At 46.2% G+C, this 19,475-nt stretch overlaps 1 protein-coding gene across 1 annotated transcript in view; it reads left to right on the forward strand.

Annotated features, from left to right (window-relative positions):
- MTMR8 (myotubularin related protein 8) overlaps positions 1-19,475 on the forward strand; it is a 710,603-nt gene that overhangs the window by 487,035 nt on the left and 204,093 nt on the right. The window contains exon 11 of the mRNA XM_069612538.1: positions 9,761-9,961. Coding sequence (XP_069468639.1) covers positions 9,761-9,961 — 201 coding nt within the window. The remainder of the gene's footprint in view (positions 1-9,760; positions 9,962-19,475) is intronic.

Here is a 19,475-nt window from a genome sequence, read left to right on the forward strand (position 1 = left end):
TACTGGCCAACAATAACACCAGTCTGTTTGTTTGTTGACTTATTCTGATGGTGGATTTCCTAAGACAACGTCTGACTAACTTCTGGGGATTTTCCATCTTTCCCTATCCTATGCCACTTAGTACTGTAGGGATTTGGGGATGGTGCCTCCTTTCATCCAGTGTCGCTCTCACTTCTGTTTGTGCCTGACCCTTTACTGTACTGGAATCTCAAGATGTACTCCTCTGGCTGTCTGCTGTTCCTGGATTCTCACACTCAGCCTACCTCCACCCTTTGATGTTTGTTCTCCTCCAGTTTCAAAAAACCTTCACTTACTACGATCATTACCTCCTCCTACCTCCATAATTGTCTTTGCCTCCCTCCTACACACCCTTTGCACCTCCATCACCCCTCTGCTACAACTAACACTTTGCAGTTTCTAACTCCAATCCTTCTGTTACTACTGCTCCCTCGCAGTACTGTGACTTCTCTATTCTACTGCTGCTAATAATCACTACCGCCCACTTCTACCAACTACCGCTCAACTACCTCTGTCCAATCCTATCCTTCACGGCCGTGATCACCACCATTACTACTACTTCTCTTTCTCTGTCACTATCACTTCCAATTCTGTTGCTACCCCTCCCTACCACTACCTCTACTCCCACATTTTACTACTGCTACCTTCTACTCTATCACTATTCCACACTCGCATACAAACACTCCATAGACCCCCCTGGTGGGCGGTCATAATTTCGAAAAAAAAATGTCGAAAAAAAAAGTCGAAAAAAAAAATGTCGACTCGTTTTTTTTAATCATATATTTATTTTAGGGGTTCGGGAGTTAAAAAAAAGGGAAACATTTAAAAAAGGGCGGTCGGGGGGGGGAACCCCCCCATTTAAAAAAAAAAAATGCATTGAAAAAAAGTCGACATTTTTTTTTTCAACGTTTTTTTTCGAAATTTTGACTGTCGACATTTTTGTTGTCGACATTATGACTATAAACCGACCCCCCTCTCTCCAGTAGCCTCCTCTCTTCTTTCACTCTCGCATCCTCTAGCCTCTTGGAAATCCTGCACCTCCTGTCCTCACCCAATTGACCTACACCACACACTAACCATGATTCCCTTTTAAATAGCCCACCCCTCCCAAGATTGGCCACTTACCTTCCTTCAAGGGGTGTGAATGGGGAGGCTCAAAAGAGCATGGAAGCCACGCCCCCTTACTTTGCTGTACTGCCATAGAAACTGCCATAGTTTGCAGGTGACGGGTTGCCCCTCGTGTCATGGCCCTCTTTGTGCCCTTCTTTAATGTTGTAAGCACTGATGGGTTAGTGGGGTTATGATGGCCCTGATGGAGGCCTTTGTTTAATAAAACAAACTCCCTGGTGGTATAGTGACTTAAGGCCTCTGTGGATGCCTTCTAATAAAGAAGATACCCTGGTTGGCTAGTGGAGGTACATCTCTGCACGGGTTCCAGCTCAACTTCTCCCGGCAGCATTCGATGTTATACATTGAAGCGCCACCCGACTCCATGTTCGCTGCGACGAGCAGCGTCATCCTCTGGTGTCTTTGGTTGCAACGGGACTCCTCAAGGCCCACCACGGACATCTGCAGGCTCCTGGAACGCTACCCCATTCCACATCACTCTGAAGCAGGCACTCTGCCATCCTTTTTGCAGTGGGGTACTACCTAGCCCTGGTGCCGACATCCTGTAGGTGAGCAGGGAGTGGGAGGGTGCATGCCTGCTTTGGGGCACTGGTCAGGGTGCTGGCGCGGGGGTCCCTCACCTAGCTGCCCTGTCACAACAGAGATGCCTCCTTTGGAAGGTAGACAAGCATGCCTGTTTTAAAAACAAGAATGTTAGTGTATACAACCCTTCACCAGAAACCAATGTAGCTTCTGTCTGGTGGACAAGAAGTGATCAAATATTTGAAACCCCTTTTCAAGTATTTCCCCTAGGTATTTATGAAATGTATGGCAGCTTGAATTTGGCTTTGATTACACACCAGACTCTTATCGGGCATGCCCCAAAACTCATAATATTGTATTGCTGGTCAATTTTCTATTTCAGACCTTCAGATCTAGTACTTTCTCTAATCCGCAGTTGCAAAGATCTCTCTTGGGCTGTTCCAAACACTTCATTAAAATCTATGCTACTCAACCACATACCTTTTGGGGAACTCTGCAACAACTAAAATGAAGTCTTAGAATTGGCGGCTGTAAGGTGCATAGACTTAGGCTATTGTCACCACAATATTTTCCATCCAGCCCTTCATCAAGATGCGTTTACTCTTGGGGTCCGACTTGTGTTCGAATGTTTGAAATGGTAACTTTATCATGTTTTTATCATAGCTCTATGTTCTGGTGACCTATAGTTCCTTTTCCCACCACGCTCCCCTCACCCCCGACGCGATCCCACTATTAACAATGACATGTGTTAACCTATTAATCAAAACCGTGCAGTATAGTGGTTGGTCTCAGTGACAAATGCTATCCCTCCTATTTGGGATGGGGTAACAACTCCAAAAATAATGATCACAACATCTAGGCAACCTGTGCAACCCTGGTCTAACAGTTTAAATAAAATGCAAGCAAACCTCTAGTGCCAACATACTGTTTTCTTGGCCAGTCTCTGGAGCTACGAGTGAACTCACAGCTTTGACATTAAATGTAACCAATCTGTCTGATATGTTGAGCCTTCCTATACCCCACCCCTCTTTTAATCTTGCATGGACCTGCTGTCCCTTATCAAGGTCCGACCCCTGGTTGGGCAACTTCCTACCTATTGCCAAGATCAGTTGACCCATCTCTCATTTGGCAATAGTGCCCCAGGCAGGGTATTATTCAAGATATTAACAGCATCCGTAGCTGTTATGACACCTTTCCTTGCGGAAAGCATGCAAAACTGAAACGGCCACACAAAGCACACTTCTTGCTTTGTCATTATGTCAACAGTTGGCCTCACAGTGTCTCCTTTGTAGAGAGGTCTTGAAGAACGATTCAAGATTGACCCTGTTAGGGGACTAACCACCTTTCTTTTCTAGGGTGACCAGGTTCCCTGGCGTGACTGTACCAAAAAAAAGACACGAATGCCCATGTACCGTTTTTTTATTTTTTATTTTGAAAGCCCCATCCTAGTTTTGGTGAAAAGGACTGTGACCGCTGCAAAAACGTAGTTGTGACTACATAAATCCTAATATCTTGCTTGTTTACCAACATTTATAAACCATGTTATTATTATACTCTGGCAATTACATTAACACGTAAGCCAGCCAGGGTTGGGCTTGAGTCCCCTTGCTTTTGCCATGGAGACTGCTTGGGGAAGGCGTCATAGCAAGAGGTGAAATCGCACTCTGAGCAAAGATCTTATTGTTTTGAACAGCACAAGCTGCACAATTTATATCTAGGGGAATGACTGGTACCCCCACAGCCCTTTCACCATTCCTGAAGTGTTGTCATTATACCCACAGGCAAATTGAAGTTCTACTTTTATGTTTGTGACTCGTCTCGGTTGCTCACTTTTAAAATCTAGTCCTCCTACTTTTTCTCCAGCACAGCAGCTTTTCCTTGGTGGTAAAGGAGAGGAATATTATAAGAGCATCTCTTGCACTAGACAGCAGAACATTTGGGAAAACTACAAGAAGAAAAAGTGTATCCATTTCTTTTAATGGACCCCAGTATATCTGCTGACTGTGTGATCCATTTATAGTAAGTGATGTTTTTTTAACATCACTCACTTGCTTAACTCGCTTTTTATTTTGGATGGCGCCAATTCTCCTTAAGGCTACCACTACAGGGAAGCTCAGGCCCACATTGATGTCTTTTGCATAGCATTCCTACCTCCCTTATGGACAGTAGTCCAGGGGAACCGTGTTCCCCCCTCTTCTTTTTTTACTTTATGGGCATCTTCCCATTACTTCTTTTCGTTGTGCACTGCCGTGAAGCTCTTAGCTTTTTTGTTTTTTTACTGCAAAGGAGACATTTTACCATCACAGCAGCCAAAATGGCTTACCTTGTTGGTTAAGTCATTTCAGCACTCCGTTTTTTGGCAGTGTCCTCCCATGTAGGGTCAGGAAATAGCCATATGTGGTCATTCTCAGCACAGGCTTTGGCCATAGCAGCCTTTTTGATCTTGGAATTGGTTTGGACTGTGAAAGGTCTCTAAACACCCTAATCCGCATTCAGTTCGAGGGATGTCATGTCTGTAGTTGAGCTGGTTATGCATGATTAGACAGCCACTGAGTTTGAATGTTCAGGTGCAAATTAATTTTTTTCAGTTTTTTTTAATCTTTTTATTCAAATGTCAAAGGCATAGAACAAGAGCAACCACAACATAACCCTCCCCCTCCCAACTTCTCACCCCGATCCAGCCCTTGCCAAGATATTCCAGGAGGTATTCCTCCCCCTGTCCATGCCTACCCGTATTCATACAACTCGCGCCACACCAGTAGTCTGTTGTCTTTATTCATTGTTTTCCTTTCCAGCCCTATTGTGGTAAAGCGTCCTGTATCTCCGGGAGGTAGGTCATCTGGCAAGCTTTGCAAGTCACTTAGGAGCATGTTCAATGCAAGTCCCTTATTCTAGTTTCCCACCTTCCTCCCCAATTCCTGCTCATTCCGCTACTCTGCAGCTACCCTGTGCTGCGATTCGGCCAACCATTGTGACAGCACGAGGCCTTTTGGGCATTTCCACGAGATTTCCAGCCTGCTTTTCACTAACCAAAATAAGAAGGCCGATGTTCTTTTACTCTAATTCCGCTGACTCCCCCCAATAGGCATATCTTGGGAACAGGCTAGCTGATACTCCGCCTCCCCCCGACCTCCCAGCCCCACTAGAGCATTGACTCTCGCCATCGCCTCTCACCAGTAGGCTTGTATTATCGAACATGTTCACTCCTTGTGCCAGAAGCCTGCCGAGTCTTGCTTAGATCTGGGGCAGTGGTGCGTGTAATCTGGGCACATCATATGCAATTCCCGATGGGTCATTTAGACTCTGTGCAGAATGTTAAACTGGAACAACTTTAAGTGTGCGTTTCTAGATACCTTGGTAACTCGCATGCATATTTTCTTCCGTTCCGTCTCCTCAAAAGTTATCTGCATGTCCCATTCCCACTTTTCTTTAACTTTAAGCTGGGGCGGGGAGCTACTGTCATGTAGTGCAGAGTACTGCCTTTATATGGCATGCCCTTAATTCCTAGTAGTGAGGATAGTGTGTAGAATCAAGGTAGTTGGTGGTTCTCCTGGTATTGTGCTCCATTTACTTGCAAGTGCGCTGGTTGACCTTGCGTTGTTCAGAAACGGCACCTTGGGCATCTGAAACTTTCCTGCCCATTCATTGAACGGCAGTAGTGTCCTCCTCCTCAAAGAAATGTCCTAGCACCCGGCACACTTCTTGTGTACACTTAGTGTCTCCTATGTCACGTACAATCTCCGCCACCCTGCCGTCAGCCCTTGGGGTATGTCTGGGCTATAGCCTTCTCCCAGTTTTAGCTTGGTGCACACCCTTTTCCATGCGTACCTAACCAACTTACTCAGGCAGGACATTTCGGGCTCTTGTTTCCCTCCAAAGTAACTCCATCCCTGTGTTGTGCCCCTTGGGTTTCCCGATCAGCTGCCGGTCCAAAAACATCCCCCTTCCGGCGACCCACCGGGTAGCATGCTGCAGTTGGGACGTCAAAGTAGAGTTAGAAGTCTGGGAGAGCCAGCACCCCTTTGTGGTGCCTCTTGCGTAATGTGGCGTAATTACGTCCACAATCTTATTGTCCAGGGATTGTCCAGGGATTTAAAGAAGAGAACCCTGGCCATGTAATGGATAATCACAAACAAGTAAAGCAGTCTGAGGGGTATCCGCATCTTACAAATCGCTATCTTGCCCATTAGGGACAAAGGTAATCTATTCCAGAATGCAGTCGTGTCTTATTTCCCCATGAGAGCCCTCCTTACATTATATTGGAAGGTGTCTTCTGTGGAGTGATGTATTTGGATAGCCAAAATCATCCTCCTAGCGCAGCCCAACTGCTGGTAGGTCTAGCAAAACTCTACCCCTCAGCCAGCCCAGTAGGAACACCAGTGACTTATCCACGTTCACGTGAAACCGAGTGAAAGCCTTTAAATGTTGTAGCACCTCCATTATGTAAGGAAGATGTACCCCAGGCTATGTACATAGAACAGGACATCATCAGCATATAGGGAAATGATGCGTTCACCTTCCATCATTATCCCTGCATCATGAAATTGTGTCTGGAAGATCCTTGCCGTAGGTTCCAGTGCTAGAGCAAATAAAATGAGCGACAACGGACAGCAGTGGCACGTACCGCTCCCCGGTTGCCATCGGCGTAAGATCACTTTGCCTGTCTTTACCCACGCCAGAGGTTACCGGTACAAAAGTCGGATCCACCTCAGCATGTACGTCCCCAGCCAATTCCTCTCTAGGACGAGGAAAAGCCAACCGCATCCAGGGAAACCATTACCAGTTCCTCCTCCACCCTGTGTACCTTTTCTATAATGTATTGGAGCCTTCTGAGATTTGTTGTGTTCCTGCCACATAAAAATCTGCATTGATTTCACTGGATCAAGAGGGAGATCTCTTTAAGGAGTCTGGCTGCCCACACCCTGCCCACACCTTGCTTAGTATTTTGGTGGAAATATTCAGCAAAATGGGGCGGTATGACACACTATGCCTCGGATCCCTACTTGGCTTGAGTAGCACTACAATGATTGCTTCCCGCATGGGTCCCTTCTTGAAAAGCCATGTTGTAAAGCGGTCTGAGTCGAGGGACCAGTAGGTCAGAATTTTCCCATTCCCAAGCGACTCTATTGCCATTTAATTCTCATCCTCTGTTAGAGGTTCCTCTAGCTTGGGTACCACTTCTGCACCCAATTGAGGAAAGGGAGGCCTGGTCCAGCACATCCTCCATGTCCCGGACATGCATGGGCCCCCTACTTCTGTACAACTGTTCATAGTGCCCTTGGAAGACTGCATTGATGCCCTACTGCATAGTGACCACGGACCTGCTCTCCACCTCAATCTGGGTGATCAAACTCTGTGGCTGTTCTTGTCTGAGGAGTCGTTCCCAGCATTGTAATTGTAATTGGTTATTTATAACACACTTAATACCCAGCGGTTTCGAAGTGCGGACCTGGGGATCAAACCTGTGTTGCTCTGCAACGTCTTGCTTCCAAGGTGAGCATGTTGCCCCCTAGCTATCCTCCTGAGACAAATCTGGGGGACACATTCTCTTTCCTGTGGGTGGGCATATTCCTGTGTGCTTTCCCTACGCTTCCTCTGTTGCTACGAGTGATCAACACACTCGGATGTTGCCACTGCAAGATGATCCGCCCGGCAGATCTGGTACTCAGACCTTCGCCATCTATCGGTGGTTACAGCCATAAAACTGCCTCCACTTCCAGACCTGCTCTCCAGAGAAGGAAGGTCAATCCTGCACCATGACCTAGCGTCTGAGCCTCACAGCCTGGCTCCTGCAGCCCTAGAATTTGGACATTACTCACTGCCTTTGGAATGCAAGAACATTCTAGCCAAGGCACCCTCTATGCTTGCTTGCTACAAACACTTGTGGAAGCGTTTTGCAGTGTGGTGCCGGCCACAGAAGATTTCTCAGCTGTGTGTGATGGCACCACCGCTTCTTCCGTACCTACATTGGCAGGCCTTGCCCATGCATCTATGAAGGTCCACCTGGCCCCATATCCCCATACACCAAGGCTCCAGGCATGCCCTCCTTGTGGTAGAGTTCATCAAGGGCCTCTTCAGAACATTCCTTCTGGTGAAAGCTCCTGCCCCCGCGTGGGAGATAAATGTGGTACTGTCGAAACTGATGGGGCCTCCATTCGAACCTACGTATCGGGCCTCCTTGAAGTTTGTCATGGAAGACCACTATCCTGGTGGCAATCACCTTGGCCAGTTGGGTCGGAGAGATACAGGCTCTCTCCTGTAAGCCTCCATATTTGTCATTCCATTCGGCTAAAGTGGTTCTGTGAAATTGATCCTTCCTTAATGCCAATGTTCCCGTTGGATTTTCATCTATACAAGCCTTTGGTTCTGCCAGTTTTCCTCACAAACCCGTATTAACCTGCTGAAAGATGACTGCATTCTCTTTTTTTTTTTTTTAGGTTCAAAATTTTTATTTCACAACAACAAATAAGAACAAAACATTTCCTTATCTATTAACCACAAGCATAGTCAACCAAAGCAAAACACATTAAACAGTTCATCATAAACTAAGTCAGTCTAAACGTCAAATGTAAGAGAAAGAAAAGAAATGCTTGAAATGGAGAGAAGAAAAGGAAGAAAGGAAAAAGAAAACATTGAAACCAAAGACTGAAAATTACATATGCAGTAAACAATACAATAGATGGAATGTAATTACAAGATCATTTCATAAAAGGACAGGTAAGTAACCACAAAAGTAATATTCAAAGTTAGGGATGTATCGCTTCAGAATTAAAGATCATATTCATCCATAGACATCAAGAAAACAGCTCCAAATGTCCCAAAACTTTTCAATTTCATCTGTATTTTTGTAAATAGCATTTTCATACGATGAAAAAGTAAGAAGCTCCTCCACCCAATCATCAATATTAAAGGAATTACTTGATTTCCAGGACCTCAAAATGAATTTTTAGCAACCATACATGCGCGCAGCAACCAAAAGTTCTTACCAAAGTCAATTTCATCCAGCAGAGTCATCACCTAAAATCAGTAGCAAAGCATTCATGGGGATCACGATGCTTAAAACCAAACTTAACCTCTCACAAACCTTTTCCAAGAACTGCTTCTTTTAGGACAGGACCAAATCAAATGACTGAGAGATCCTCTGGATCACTGCATTCTCTGGACATAGCACGTACCTTGAAGTTCTATAGTGCTTGCACAAAGGACTTTTGTAAGACTTCTCAGCTTTTCACCAATTTTGTAACTGTGGGACTTGGGCAGGCCTATCTAAGGTGTCCGTCTCCAGGTGGCTCTCCGGCTGTATCACGCATTGCCATCGTCTGGCCAACAGACCGCTACCAGGCCAGACGAGAGCCCATTCTACCAGAGCATTCGCAGTGACTATCTGGTGGTACTTTGCTCGACATCTGCAGGGCTGCTACATGGAGGTCTACCCACAACTTCACAAGACACTATTGTGTCGCCAGGGAGAAGTCCCAGGTTACCCAAGCAGTACTGTGCAACCTGTTTGCATGAGGTGAGTCTGTTCCAGGGCTATGTTTGTGGCTGTGTATATGTACTGCTGTGTAATCATATTCTTGAGCATGTGAACCCCTGTAATACACCAAGCTGGAGATGGAACAAGTTACTTACCTGTAACTCCTTTTCCCCAGCATGGGTCTTAAATGGATTCACATGCAAACCCTCCCACCTTCCCCTCTCTGCCTCTTCTTGGTTCCTACTGCCACTTTACATGCGTGACCAAATCTGAAGATGGTCAGCAGGGGTGGAGTTTAAGAGGATGACTGTCATTGGCTGGGGCAGTATAGAAGTGACAGCAATAGGCTACAGAAGTGATGAGCAGTTTTTAGCTTTAAACCAAAACTGCTTTAATATTACTGAGGATTCCCAGCCTGACTGGAAATATTCATGAGCATGTGAATCCATGTAAGACCCATGCTGGAGAACAGTAGTTACAGATGAGTAACTTGTTCCATATTGAGTACCTGTCTCTATGCTGCCTTCCTCCTTTAAGCCTGCAACTTTGTAGCCCAGCATCAATAGTCAGTTCGACCACATATGCTTATTGTTTTTCTGCCACTTCATTGTCCAGGTGCGGCCATCTTGATGGAGACCCAAAGGAAGTTTCACCTGTGTTCACCCAGTTCATTGAATGTGTCTGGCATCTCTCGGAACAGTTCCCTTGTGCCTTTGAGTTTAACGAGCGACTTCTGCTGGAAATTCACGACCATGCCTTCTCCTGCCAGTTCGGGAATTTCATTGGCAATTGCCACAAAGAACGCCAAGAGATGAAGTGAGTATTTTTCATTACCCAAAATTCTTAAATGGAGGTCTCATTACTGTACATTTTGGTTGGAAAGATACTGTATTGTTTTTGGATATTTACAAAGAGATGCATCTTTCATGTTTATGTACTGTTGTGCATTAACCGCAGACCCAGAATTTCACTTTTCAGTGGCTTGGGGAAGGCCTTTAAAAATGTGCAGCTGCCGCAGATATCCTGATAGATTGATAAGTTATTAATAATGCGCCTATACACAAGGATTTCAAGGCACAATCGGGCAAGGGAGTTTGGGGCTGGGGGGAGCTCAAGAGAAAACAAGACAAACGATCAATCTAGGCCTTGCATCATTTATATTTTGCTAGTGCACAGCCATGAAGTGCAGAGGAAGGATACAAGGCTGGGGAGAGTGCACCCAGAACAGCAGGGCCCTGAGTTAAGTGCAAGGAAGGGCTGGACCTCCCAAGGGATTCACACCCAGGTAGTGTGATGAAGACCAGGCGGCAGTGCAGGAAGTGCAATGGGCAAGTGCAGTAGTAATGGATGGGGGGGGAGGACGGGAGTCCTGTATGACTGAGGAACCACCACGCAGTCAGTCAGCATAGCGCTGCAGGGGGAAGGGAAAGGTTAGGAGAGGCAGAGGGACGAGAAGAGTAAGGTCTTGAGGAGCTTCCGGAACTTAAAGAGATCTGGCCCAAGTAGGAGAGAGGCAGGCAGGCGATTCCAGAGGGAGTTGCCTGCAGAGGAAAAAGATCTGCCACCCAGTCTCTGCTTGGAGAAGAGACTCTCCCGCAGAGAATTGGAAGTAGACGAGTAGAGGGCTCTAGTAGGAAGGTACTTGGGGAGAGGGCATTGGAGATGGTAAGGGCTCCGGCCCCAGAAAACCTTGTGGACAATGCAGAGGGTCTTGAATGTGATCCTTTCAGTTTCTGGGAGCCAGTGGAGTGATTTCAGAGCCAGAGAGATGCGATCCCTGGGCTTGAGGCCAAGGATAAGTCTTACAATCCTGTTCTGGATGAGTTGTAGAGGGCGAAGGTAGAGTTGGGTAGTTTGAGAAAGAGGATGTTGCAGTAAACCAGCTTACAGAGAACCAGGGCTCTGGAGACAGTGAGCTTCTGGGGGATGGCGAGAAAAATGAAGAATGTCTCTAAGGAGGTGGAAGTGGGACTTTCTGACAAGGTCCATGATGTGTGGAGAGAGTGGAGTTCAAGATGACCCCAAGGTTTTTTGCCTCGCAAGAGGGTGAAGGCCGAGAGAGGCCGGCCAGAGTGAGAGGGGAAAAGCGGGAGCAGGGGTCCCAATGAGAAGAATCCATCTTGCAGGCATTCAGGCAGAGATCATTCGAGGCGCACCATACCTGAATAGCGGATAGACCGGGATGAGCGAGGAGGAGGGGGGCAGAGGGTAGCCTCAAGGAGAGCTGCATGTCATCTGCCTAACACTGAAAGCTAGAAGAAAAGGTAGAGATTAGGAGGGCCAAAGGGGCAAGATAGGTATTGTAAAACCAGGGGGAGAGGATAGGTATTGTAAAACCAGGGGGAGAGGATAGAGCCCTTGAGAATACTGCATGTGGAGAGTGTGGTGGGGGAGAGGAAAGATCCTAGTTGAACCTGGGAAGGACGGTCCACGAAGTAGGACCGCCATGCCAGAGCCTGATCCGTGATGCCCAAGGTATCGCAGAGACGAGTGATGAGGATGTTGTGGTTCGCTGTGTCAAAAGCAGAGGAAAGGTCAAGGAGAATGAGGACAGAGAGAGTCATGGTTAGAGAGCAGATCTTTGCGGTTTTTCAGGAGGGCAGTTTCCGTGCCTCTGGGTGATCTGAAGCTAGATTGATGGTCATGGAGACAACCAACAGTTTCGGCGTGCAGGGTAAACTGGGGCATAGCCAACTTCTCCAGGAGTTTGCCCAGGAAAGGAGTTATAGAGATCAGGCAAAAGTTTTCAGGAATGTAGGGGTCGGCAAAAGGCTTTTTTTTACAAGGGGGTGCACAAGCGAGTGCTTGAGAGGAGATGGGAACCCTCCATTGGCGAGAGTGTTTGCAGAGATCGGGCAAGACTGGAGCCAGTGAACCTATGTTGTCCTTAATGATTCTGGAGGGCTAGGGGGGTGGAGGTGGAGGGGGTCACGTGTTTGGAAGAGACTTTCATAGACCTGACTAGAACAAATAAATAGAATTGGAATATTCAGAATTATTATTGTGTGTACTTAGTGCTCGCACTTACTGGTCGCCAATTTCGATTTTGGTGACAAAGGTTTTTCCTCTGAACGGTGTTTGATTCCATTTCTAACATTTCAGACCCGATCAGCTGGGCCTAGAGACCTGCGCTGCCTGCGCCTCTCCCACTGCCCACCGGGACCCCCAGGTAAGCGCCCCCGTGTTTGCTCCTCCATTACCTGCAGCCCCAATCCCCACTTGCTTCTCGACGCTGGCTTAGCCCGCCTCCCTCTGCTCCTGATTGGCTGCCTAGCCAGATATTAGCTGACCCCACCCGCCCCCCTAGACAGCCCCCTGCCTGGCAGCCCCGTGGCAAAGGGCCCTAAGGCAAAGGACGGCTCCTGCACTGGCGGCTCCATGATGTGTCTGCTGGTGTCAGCAGGGGAAGCGAAAGAAGCCAACAGACACCAACAAAACTGTGTGGCATGGGTGGGGGGGGGTAGAGCAATCACTCTACTCCAGAAAGCCCTCGCCACTCTACCTACCTCTCCATAACGTTGGCTGTCCTTGAATTTCAACATGCATACTAAAGAGATAAATGACCACCAACCGAAATACATTCTTGGCTGGACTATTTATGTTGTACTGCCTGGCATTTGTATAGCGCTTTATGTATCATTGGTAGGTCCGCAAAGCCGATGTTAAGTAGTGACAAGGCTGACTAACCTATAGGGAATGGTCAAGATCAGCCTATGTCCCCTTTGACAGATGCAATAATCATTAGCCTGCTTCGCATCTAGATAGAATTGTAAATGTTAGCATGTGCACACATAGAGGGAACTCCTAAGCTTAGCATGCGCCACATCTAGATAGAATTGTAAATGTTAGCATATGCCGCACTTAGATGGAATCCTCAACGTAGCCTGCGTCGCATCTAGATAGAATTGTAAATGTTAGCATGTGCACACATAGAGGGAACTCCTAAGCCTAGCATGCGTCACATCTAGATAGAATTGTAAATGTTAGCATATGCCTCACTTGGAATCCTCAACGTAGCTTGCTTCGGATCTAGATGGAATCGTAAATGTTAGCATGTGCACACATAGAGAGAACTCCTAAGCTTAGCATGCGCCACATCTAGATAGAATTGTAAATGTTAGCATATGCCGCACTTAGATGGAATCCTCAACGTAGCCTACGTCGCATCTAGATAGAATTGTAAATGTTAGCATACGCCGCACTTAGATGGAATCCTGAAAGTAGCCGGCGTCACATCTAGATAGAAATGTTATTCAATGATTGATATAGAAGTCTCCTGCCAAGCCTACACCAAACGAGCAATCATGAATCAATAACCAACCCATTAACAATCGCACTCCTCTGCATACACCTCTGAAACTCGAACCAAACACAACAAGCCTTAAACGCAGCAAACCGCACAATTTTCACTACACTGCAACAACAAAACAAACTGCACATAGACTTGCACAACATAACACGACGACCACCGACGGAAAAACAAACCAAGCCCAGCCAACCGAACCACAGGGCTGAGGCTGCCAAAAGCACATCACTGCTATCTTGCACTTTTCCAGCTCATTCCCACTAACCCCCCCCCCTTTTATTTATTTTTTTTAGAGCCGCCAGAACGCCAGGGGACCACTCTGGTGGTGATAGTGCGCGGTACTAATAGCCTTTAACATTAACATTGTGGTAAAAGTGAAACCCCAGAGTTCCAGAGATAAAGACGATGCACGGAAAATGCCTCTACCCTGTGGTTTTGCTTTTGGTCTTGGGAAACAACGATTAGGCGGCTATTGAGGAACTGCAGGGATGTAGATGGTTGATAAAGCTGGACTTCTGAAGTTGGGCACTGCGATGCAAGCCCATAAAGGCATTTAAATACCAGGCAAAGTAGTGTAAAGTGTATTTGCTGATTAATAGGCAACCAGTGCAGAGATTGACAATAAGACAAAGTTAAAGGGGATTTCGTTAGTCTGAAGATGAGCCTCATATCTGCATTTTGAATAGCTTCCCAGAAGGTCTGTTGTAACTCTGGAATTCTGGCATAAAGAGTGTATTAATAAAACCATGCTTGGTATGAACTAACACACCAACAACTTCCTCTTGAGCTTCCCTTGGTAGATACAGGAAGATGCAGTTGAGCAGTTCTATTATATCAAAAAGTAATTAGTAATCTCCCACTCTAGAAAATTGGTACCTAAATCAGATTGCCATACAAGCTACAGTTTCTTAACTTTTCCAATATAGTGTGTGACGTCCAAATAGAACAGGAGGGGAAGCAAGATGGGATCCTTAAGTAAATGTGGAGGGTCCAGGAGAATCACTTCTGTTTTACATGGATTCAACTTTATGGCTTTTAAAAAAAGAGCACTGTCTTCCACTTCCTTCAAACAAGAGAACTCTCTGAAAATCATCATCCAGCAACATCTTGCGATCGAGCAGATCAAATGCTGCGTAGCGGTCCATCATCAATGAAAGTGAAAGGTGCCCCTTATAAGAATGCAAAGATGTCAACCTGTGTGGTTAAGGTTCACAATGTTCCAGTTGTGGGGCAAAAGCCAGTTTGCAGAATATCCAAGATATAAACATTCTCTAACTCTACAACTAGAAAGCGACTACAGTTTCCAAGACCATGACCACCCAAGGACGTACAGCAATTGATGTCCCTGTGTCCAAAGAAGATATAATTAGCAAGAGGAATAGCCAGTAATGTACCAACATAGGCAAAGCATCTGCCCAATGACAGGTTGTTGTTGGGGCATGTAGAAGAGGAGCAACATCCTCAACCATTGCAGGTTGGAAAGGAAATTCCAAGACCACATGGGGCTGGCTCTACCACTTTAATCTTGGAAACATGAGGTTTTGGACTTAAATAAGTCATTAAAACCTATGAACTCTCTGAAGGTAGACAGTTCTAAGAGTTTTGATGTACATCGTAGGTTGTCAAAATAATGTGCTATGGTAAATAATTCCATGTGTTTAAAGTGAAAGTCGCCTATAGGATCAGATTGGCCAAGTCCCTAATACACATATTAATTATACTGCACTAGAGCAGCTTTTACAAAAGTGAATCAGGACCCCTGTGCTTCCTCCAAATACTTCAGTGGATTACATTCTCCCACAGATTCCTCATCTTGATAGACTATCCCATCAGCGTCAGCTGCTCGGAAAATTTCGACTTGGACCATAGTGCTGCTCGACGTCTCCCGACTCCCTTATGTTGCAGCCGCGCCACTCTACTCCGGACGTGATGTCGATCATCGTACTTCCTCCGTTTCTTTGCCCTCCTAGACTAAGCCTGGCTGCTCATCGATTGCTACCAAACCTTTTTTGGTAGTTCAGGGCAAATCTAAGAATTGGAACCCTGTACACCTAAGATTGAGTCTTCAGTAGTGCCATAGATGGACTTCAGTAAAACACCATAACAATGAGAACTAAAACTCTGAGCTTCGCTTTACTGGGACATGTCTTGTTTAGTTTTATTCCAGTTATAAATGCAGCCATCATTTGTTTGTTTTTGTCACAGAGCTTGCACAGGTTGAAGAATCAAGTTTGAAGGTTTGAATGTTTGAATTGTAGTCTTGAAGTTCTGAAAGAGGATGTGAAACCTGTTTTTGGTGCATTGGCAATCGCTCAAACTTGTGCAAGGACCCTGCTGCCCCTGACTTAAGTGCCATTTACCACATTGGCTCCAAGTTAAGTTTAGTGTATGCTGGGCAAGATTGTAGGCAGTACCCTGTGGGAGACTGCACCAGCCTTGTCCTCTTGGCAATAGTTAACCCAACCTTTGGTATAAGCTTGTACTACACAAGTTGGTAGAGTGACTGAGCAGCCAGGCTTATCTCAAGAGGGGTCAATGTGAGCTGTAGGGTTATTACACAGAGATTCACTGACAAGCATCCAAGTAAACACTTACACTTAAGGTTTCTTGATTAAACAATTATTTATTAATTTAAGTCAGTTGAATAAGCCTTCTTTAGAAGGGAGCACATATATGGAACACAAAAATATACTTCAAAACTACACACTTAGTTTCAGTGAATCAGTAGATACCCATTGGGGATGGCATACAGACACTTCTTACACCCTGAGGTGACTTAAATAACTAGGACACTGTGGACATTGATGTATCACTGGTGTCAAAAAGGAAAAGAGGAGGGAATAAAACAATGGTTAACAAATATTCTTAAACAGTTAAGTACTTTTTGAACCCTCCAATGCAAAGGAAGTTAATCCTTTCCTGGGGAATAGTTGAAGCACAATGTCGGAGGTGAGAAGAGTCTTTCAGAGAGCCGGTACAACCAATGTTAATTGAACAAAAGTCGAGGTGAACTGAGGCACTTCTGGTAGGTAAGTAAAAGTCTTGCACAAAGTTTTAGAAGTCTTTGAAGAAAATTAAATCAATGTAGGGTCACAAGCTGGGAGGCTTGTGATGGGCAAAGCTGCAAGCAACTCTGCAAAGCAACCAAGACAAGGCTCAACTGAGAGCTAGCAAGGCTGCACAGCAAGAGGTAAGCCACCCCTTAGTTTTACAGTACCTTTGGTTTGAAGAAGGTTTTTTCCAACTGGCTTCTGTTCCTGTGTAGGTCTACAGATCCTGTTGTTCCTGGGCCTCAGTCATGGGGACAAGAGGGAGAACGTCTGGGGACTCCTGCACTACGAATGGACGGTTGGCGGCAGCAAAGAGCAAACTTCAGATCTGCTGCACTTCGCGGTTTCAACTTCTCGCGGCTCTCGCAAACGGCACCAGCTCGGTTCTTGGATACCATTATGGACTTTGCTCTGGGCTCCAGCACTCTTTTGAGGTGGCTCAGGCTTGGTCAGTCCTGCTTCATGGGAGTCCGGAGGATCTTCCTGTAGCTCGGGTCCGACTTTAAAACGATGCACTCGATCTGGTGTTCCTCTCCCTGGCAATCGGTTCCTGCAGCAGCAATGGAAGTACAGATAGCTCAGAGAGGATGTCCAGACGAGTTCGCTTTGGGGTTGATTGGTCCCACCAACCCAAGGGGAAAAGTCATCCGTTGCAGGGCTTCTCTAGTCAAGGAGAATTCAGAGCTTCAGCAATGCAGCAGGGCTTCACCGGGCAAACCAACGGTCCATGAGTTGCAGCAAGCGTCTCTTCCAAGTTCTTCGGATTCCTTCGTCCAGTGGTAGACTCTGCCTTCCAAGCAAAAAGCCTCACCTTTTATGCATGTTTCTCCCATTCATTTGCAGCCTAGCTGTAACTCACACAGCAGGGTGGCAGTCCTCCAAGGATAGCCAATTGTCAATCACCTTTGGGTGCATTCCTGTAACCAAGGGGATTGAGCACCAGGAGTTTCGGGCACCTCCCTCACTTCCTGCCCCTGCCAGACACGCTGGAGCCAGAGGCGGGCTTCACCAGTGAATCCTGCCAACAAGATAAACAAAGGGACTAAACCGGGTTTCGCATGCAGAGTAAATCTCAAGAAGGACCTTTCCAAGAATAAATGGCGAAAAAAGAAGGTGCCATTTTGACAAAATGGGCACCCATGGGTGCTTTTCTGCAGCTGCAATTGCAGCCTGCGGTAGAAACTCAATGGTAGGAAAAAATAAACCACTGCCACCAGCCATTAACTGTTGAAAAGGTAACATAAAAATGTTACCTGAGAAACTAGACCAGGGATACTAAGTAACCCCTACAGCACTCTATTGTAAAATGGTGTGTGCTGGATCTAGAAAGTTACAAAATGTAAGTAAAGTCAATTTCACGTCACTGCTCTAGGAAACAGTAGTTTCACCAAGAGAATGTATTTAAATCTTTGGGAAATCTAAGAGGCTTCCCTGTGTCACTGCACTAAAGGTGCTGTGTGACACAATGTAAAGATGCCTATGGAGTTTGTCAGACTCCAAAGTCAAAAGAAACAGAGTCCAAATCACAGAAAAATACATGAGAAAGTGGGAAAAAGGTCTCTGTGTCCAGGTTAGAAATTAAAAGTCCTAGAGTCGAGAAAAAAAGCTGGGGGTCTCTAAGGTAGAAGGGAATTGGCACATTTCTGAGAATTCTCCCTAACAGTGGATGTTTAAACTAGACAGTCCATACTCACCCGTGCTTCAGATTAAGTTTGGAGGTCGTAGTATTTTACACACTTTAGAATTGGAGAGTAAATAGAATTGTAAGAATAAAAGTAATTTGTCTGCGAAAGAGTACAAAATGTATGCGACTGGCAACCAAACATGAATAAACAAATGGGACACATTTGAAAGAAAACAGTTGCGTAGCAGAAATGTCTGGCTTCAAACAATGCATTATATTTGTGATAAGCCTTCTCCTACAAACTGTATGAGCACGCCATATATGTGCAACCTGATGATAAATGCACACAAAGCATGGCAATGGATTGCTTTTCTCCAGCAGATTCCTCATCGTGATCTCCATCATCCAGCTCTGCTGTTCGGAAACTTTTTGACAGGGGACGTAGTGGACCTCGACTCGGCCGTAGGATCGATCCGCCTTGCTCAGGGTTCTATCGTCTGCTCCGGAAGTGACGTCAGGCGTTGTGTGTATATATAACTAATCACTACGCCCCAGGCTTCAGTTCCTTTTTGTCTGCACGTTTACACACTGCATCAGGAACACGACTCGAGTTTACTCAACGTTTTTTCTTCACAAATTTGTTTTTGGTATAAACCTAGACACAATGTCCACTCACCGGTTCTCTGGCTTTTATTCGGTGCACTGATTGCGAGGCCAAAATGTTGGTAACCAACCCCCACAAAGTTCGTCTGTGGTTTTTGGGTTCATCACATGACACCGACGCCTGTGCGTCGTGCTCCAAAAAGTGCACTCGAAGTCCCTCCGTGAGAGAGCTGGCAAACTGGCTCTGGCCCAACTGCCCTCTACATATCCACCGCGGTCTCTCGTCCAGTCTTCTGAGGCCAAGTTTATGAAGAGCCCACCCCCAAGAAGGGTGAAGACCGACATCGGCTGAAAACAAAAACAGTCCCACTCTAGGAGCCGTTCCTCTTCCTCATGAAAGAAGCAAAGCCATCATCGGCGGGGAATCAAGCTAGTCTTTGGAAAATGCTTTCCATGTTTGAACAGGCGGCTATCAGCGCGGTCACCCCCACCCCGTACACCCCTGACCAGCAGACATTGGCAAAAAAAAGCGGCGCTGGGCACCCCAACCCTGCGCTAGCCACCGAATAAATGCTGTCGACTAAGCCTTCCGGCTCAACAAAAAAAGGCAGGAAAAACGCCTTTGGAAAGTCAGCTAAAGGCTGCCTCCCACGACGTCGGTCGGAGCAGTCGGCGGCCAAAACTATGCCATTGGCTACACAGGTTGTACTACCGGCATTCAAGCCTGCGTAACAGGCATCTAAAGCC

Source organism: Ambystoma mexicanum, chromosome 5p (assembly GCF_040938575.1).
Source record: "Ambystoma mexicanum isolate Mex_15411 chromosome 5p, UKY_AmexF1_1, whole genome shotgun sequence".
Classification (NCBI taxonomy): domain Eukaryota; kingdom Metazoa; phylum Chordata; class Amphibia; order Caudata; family Ambystomatidae; genus Ambystoma; species Ambystoma mexicanum.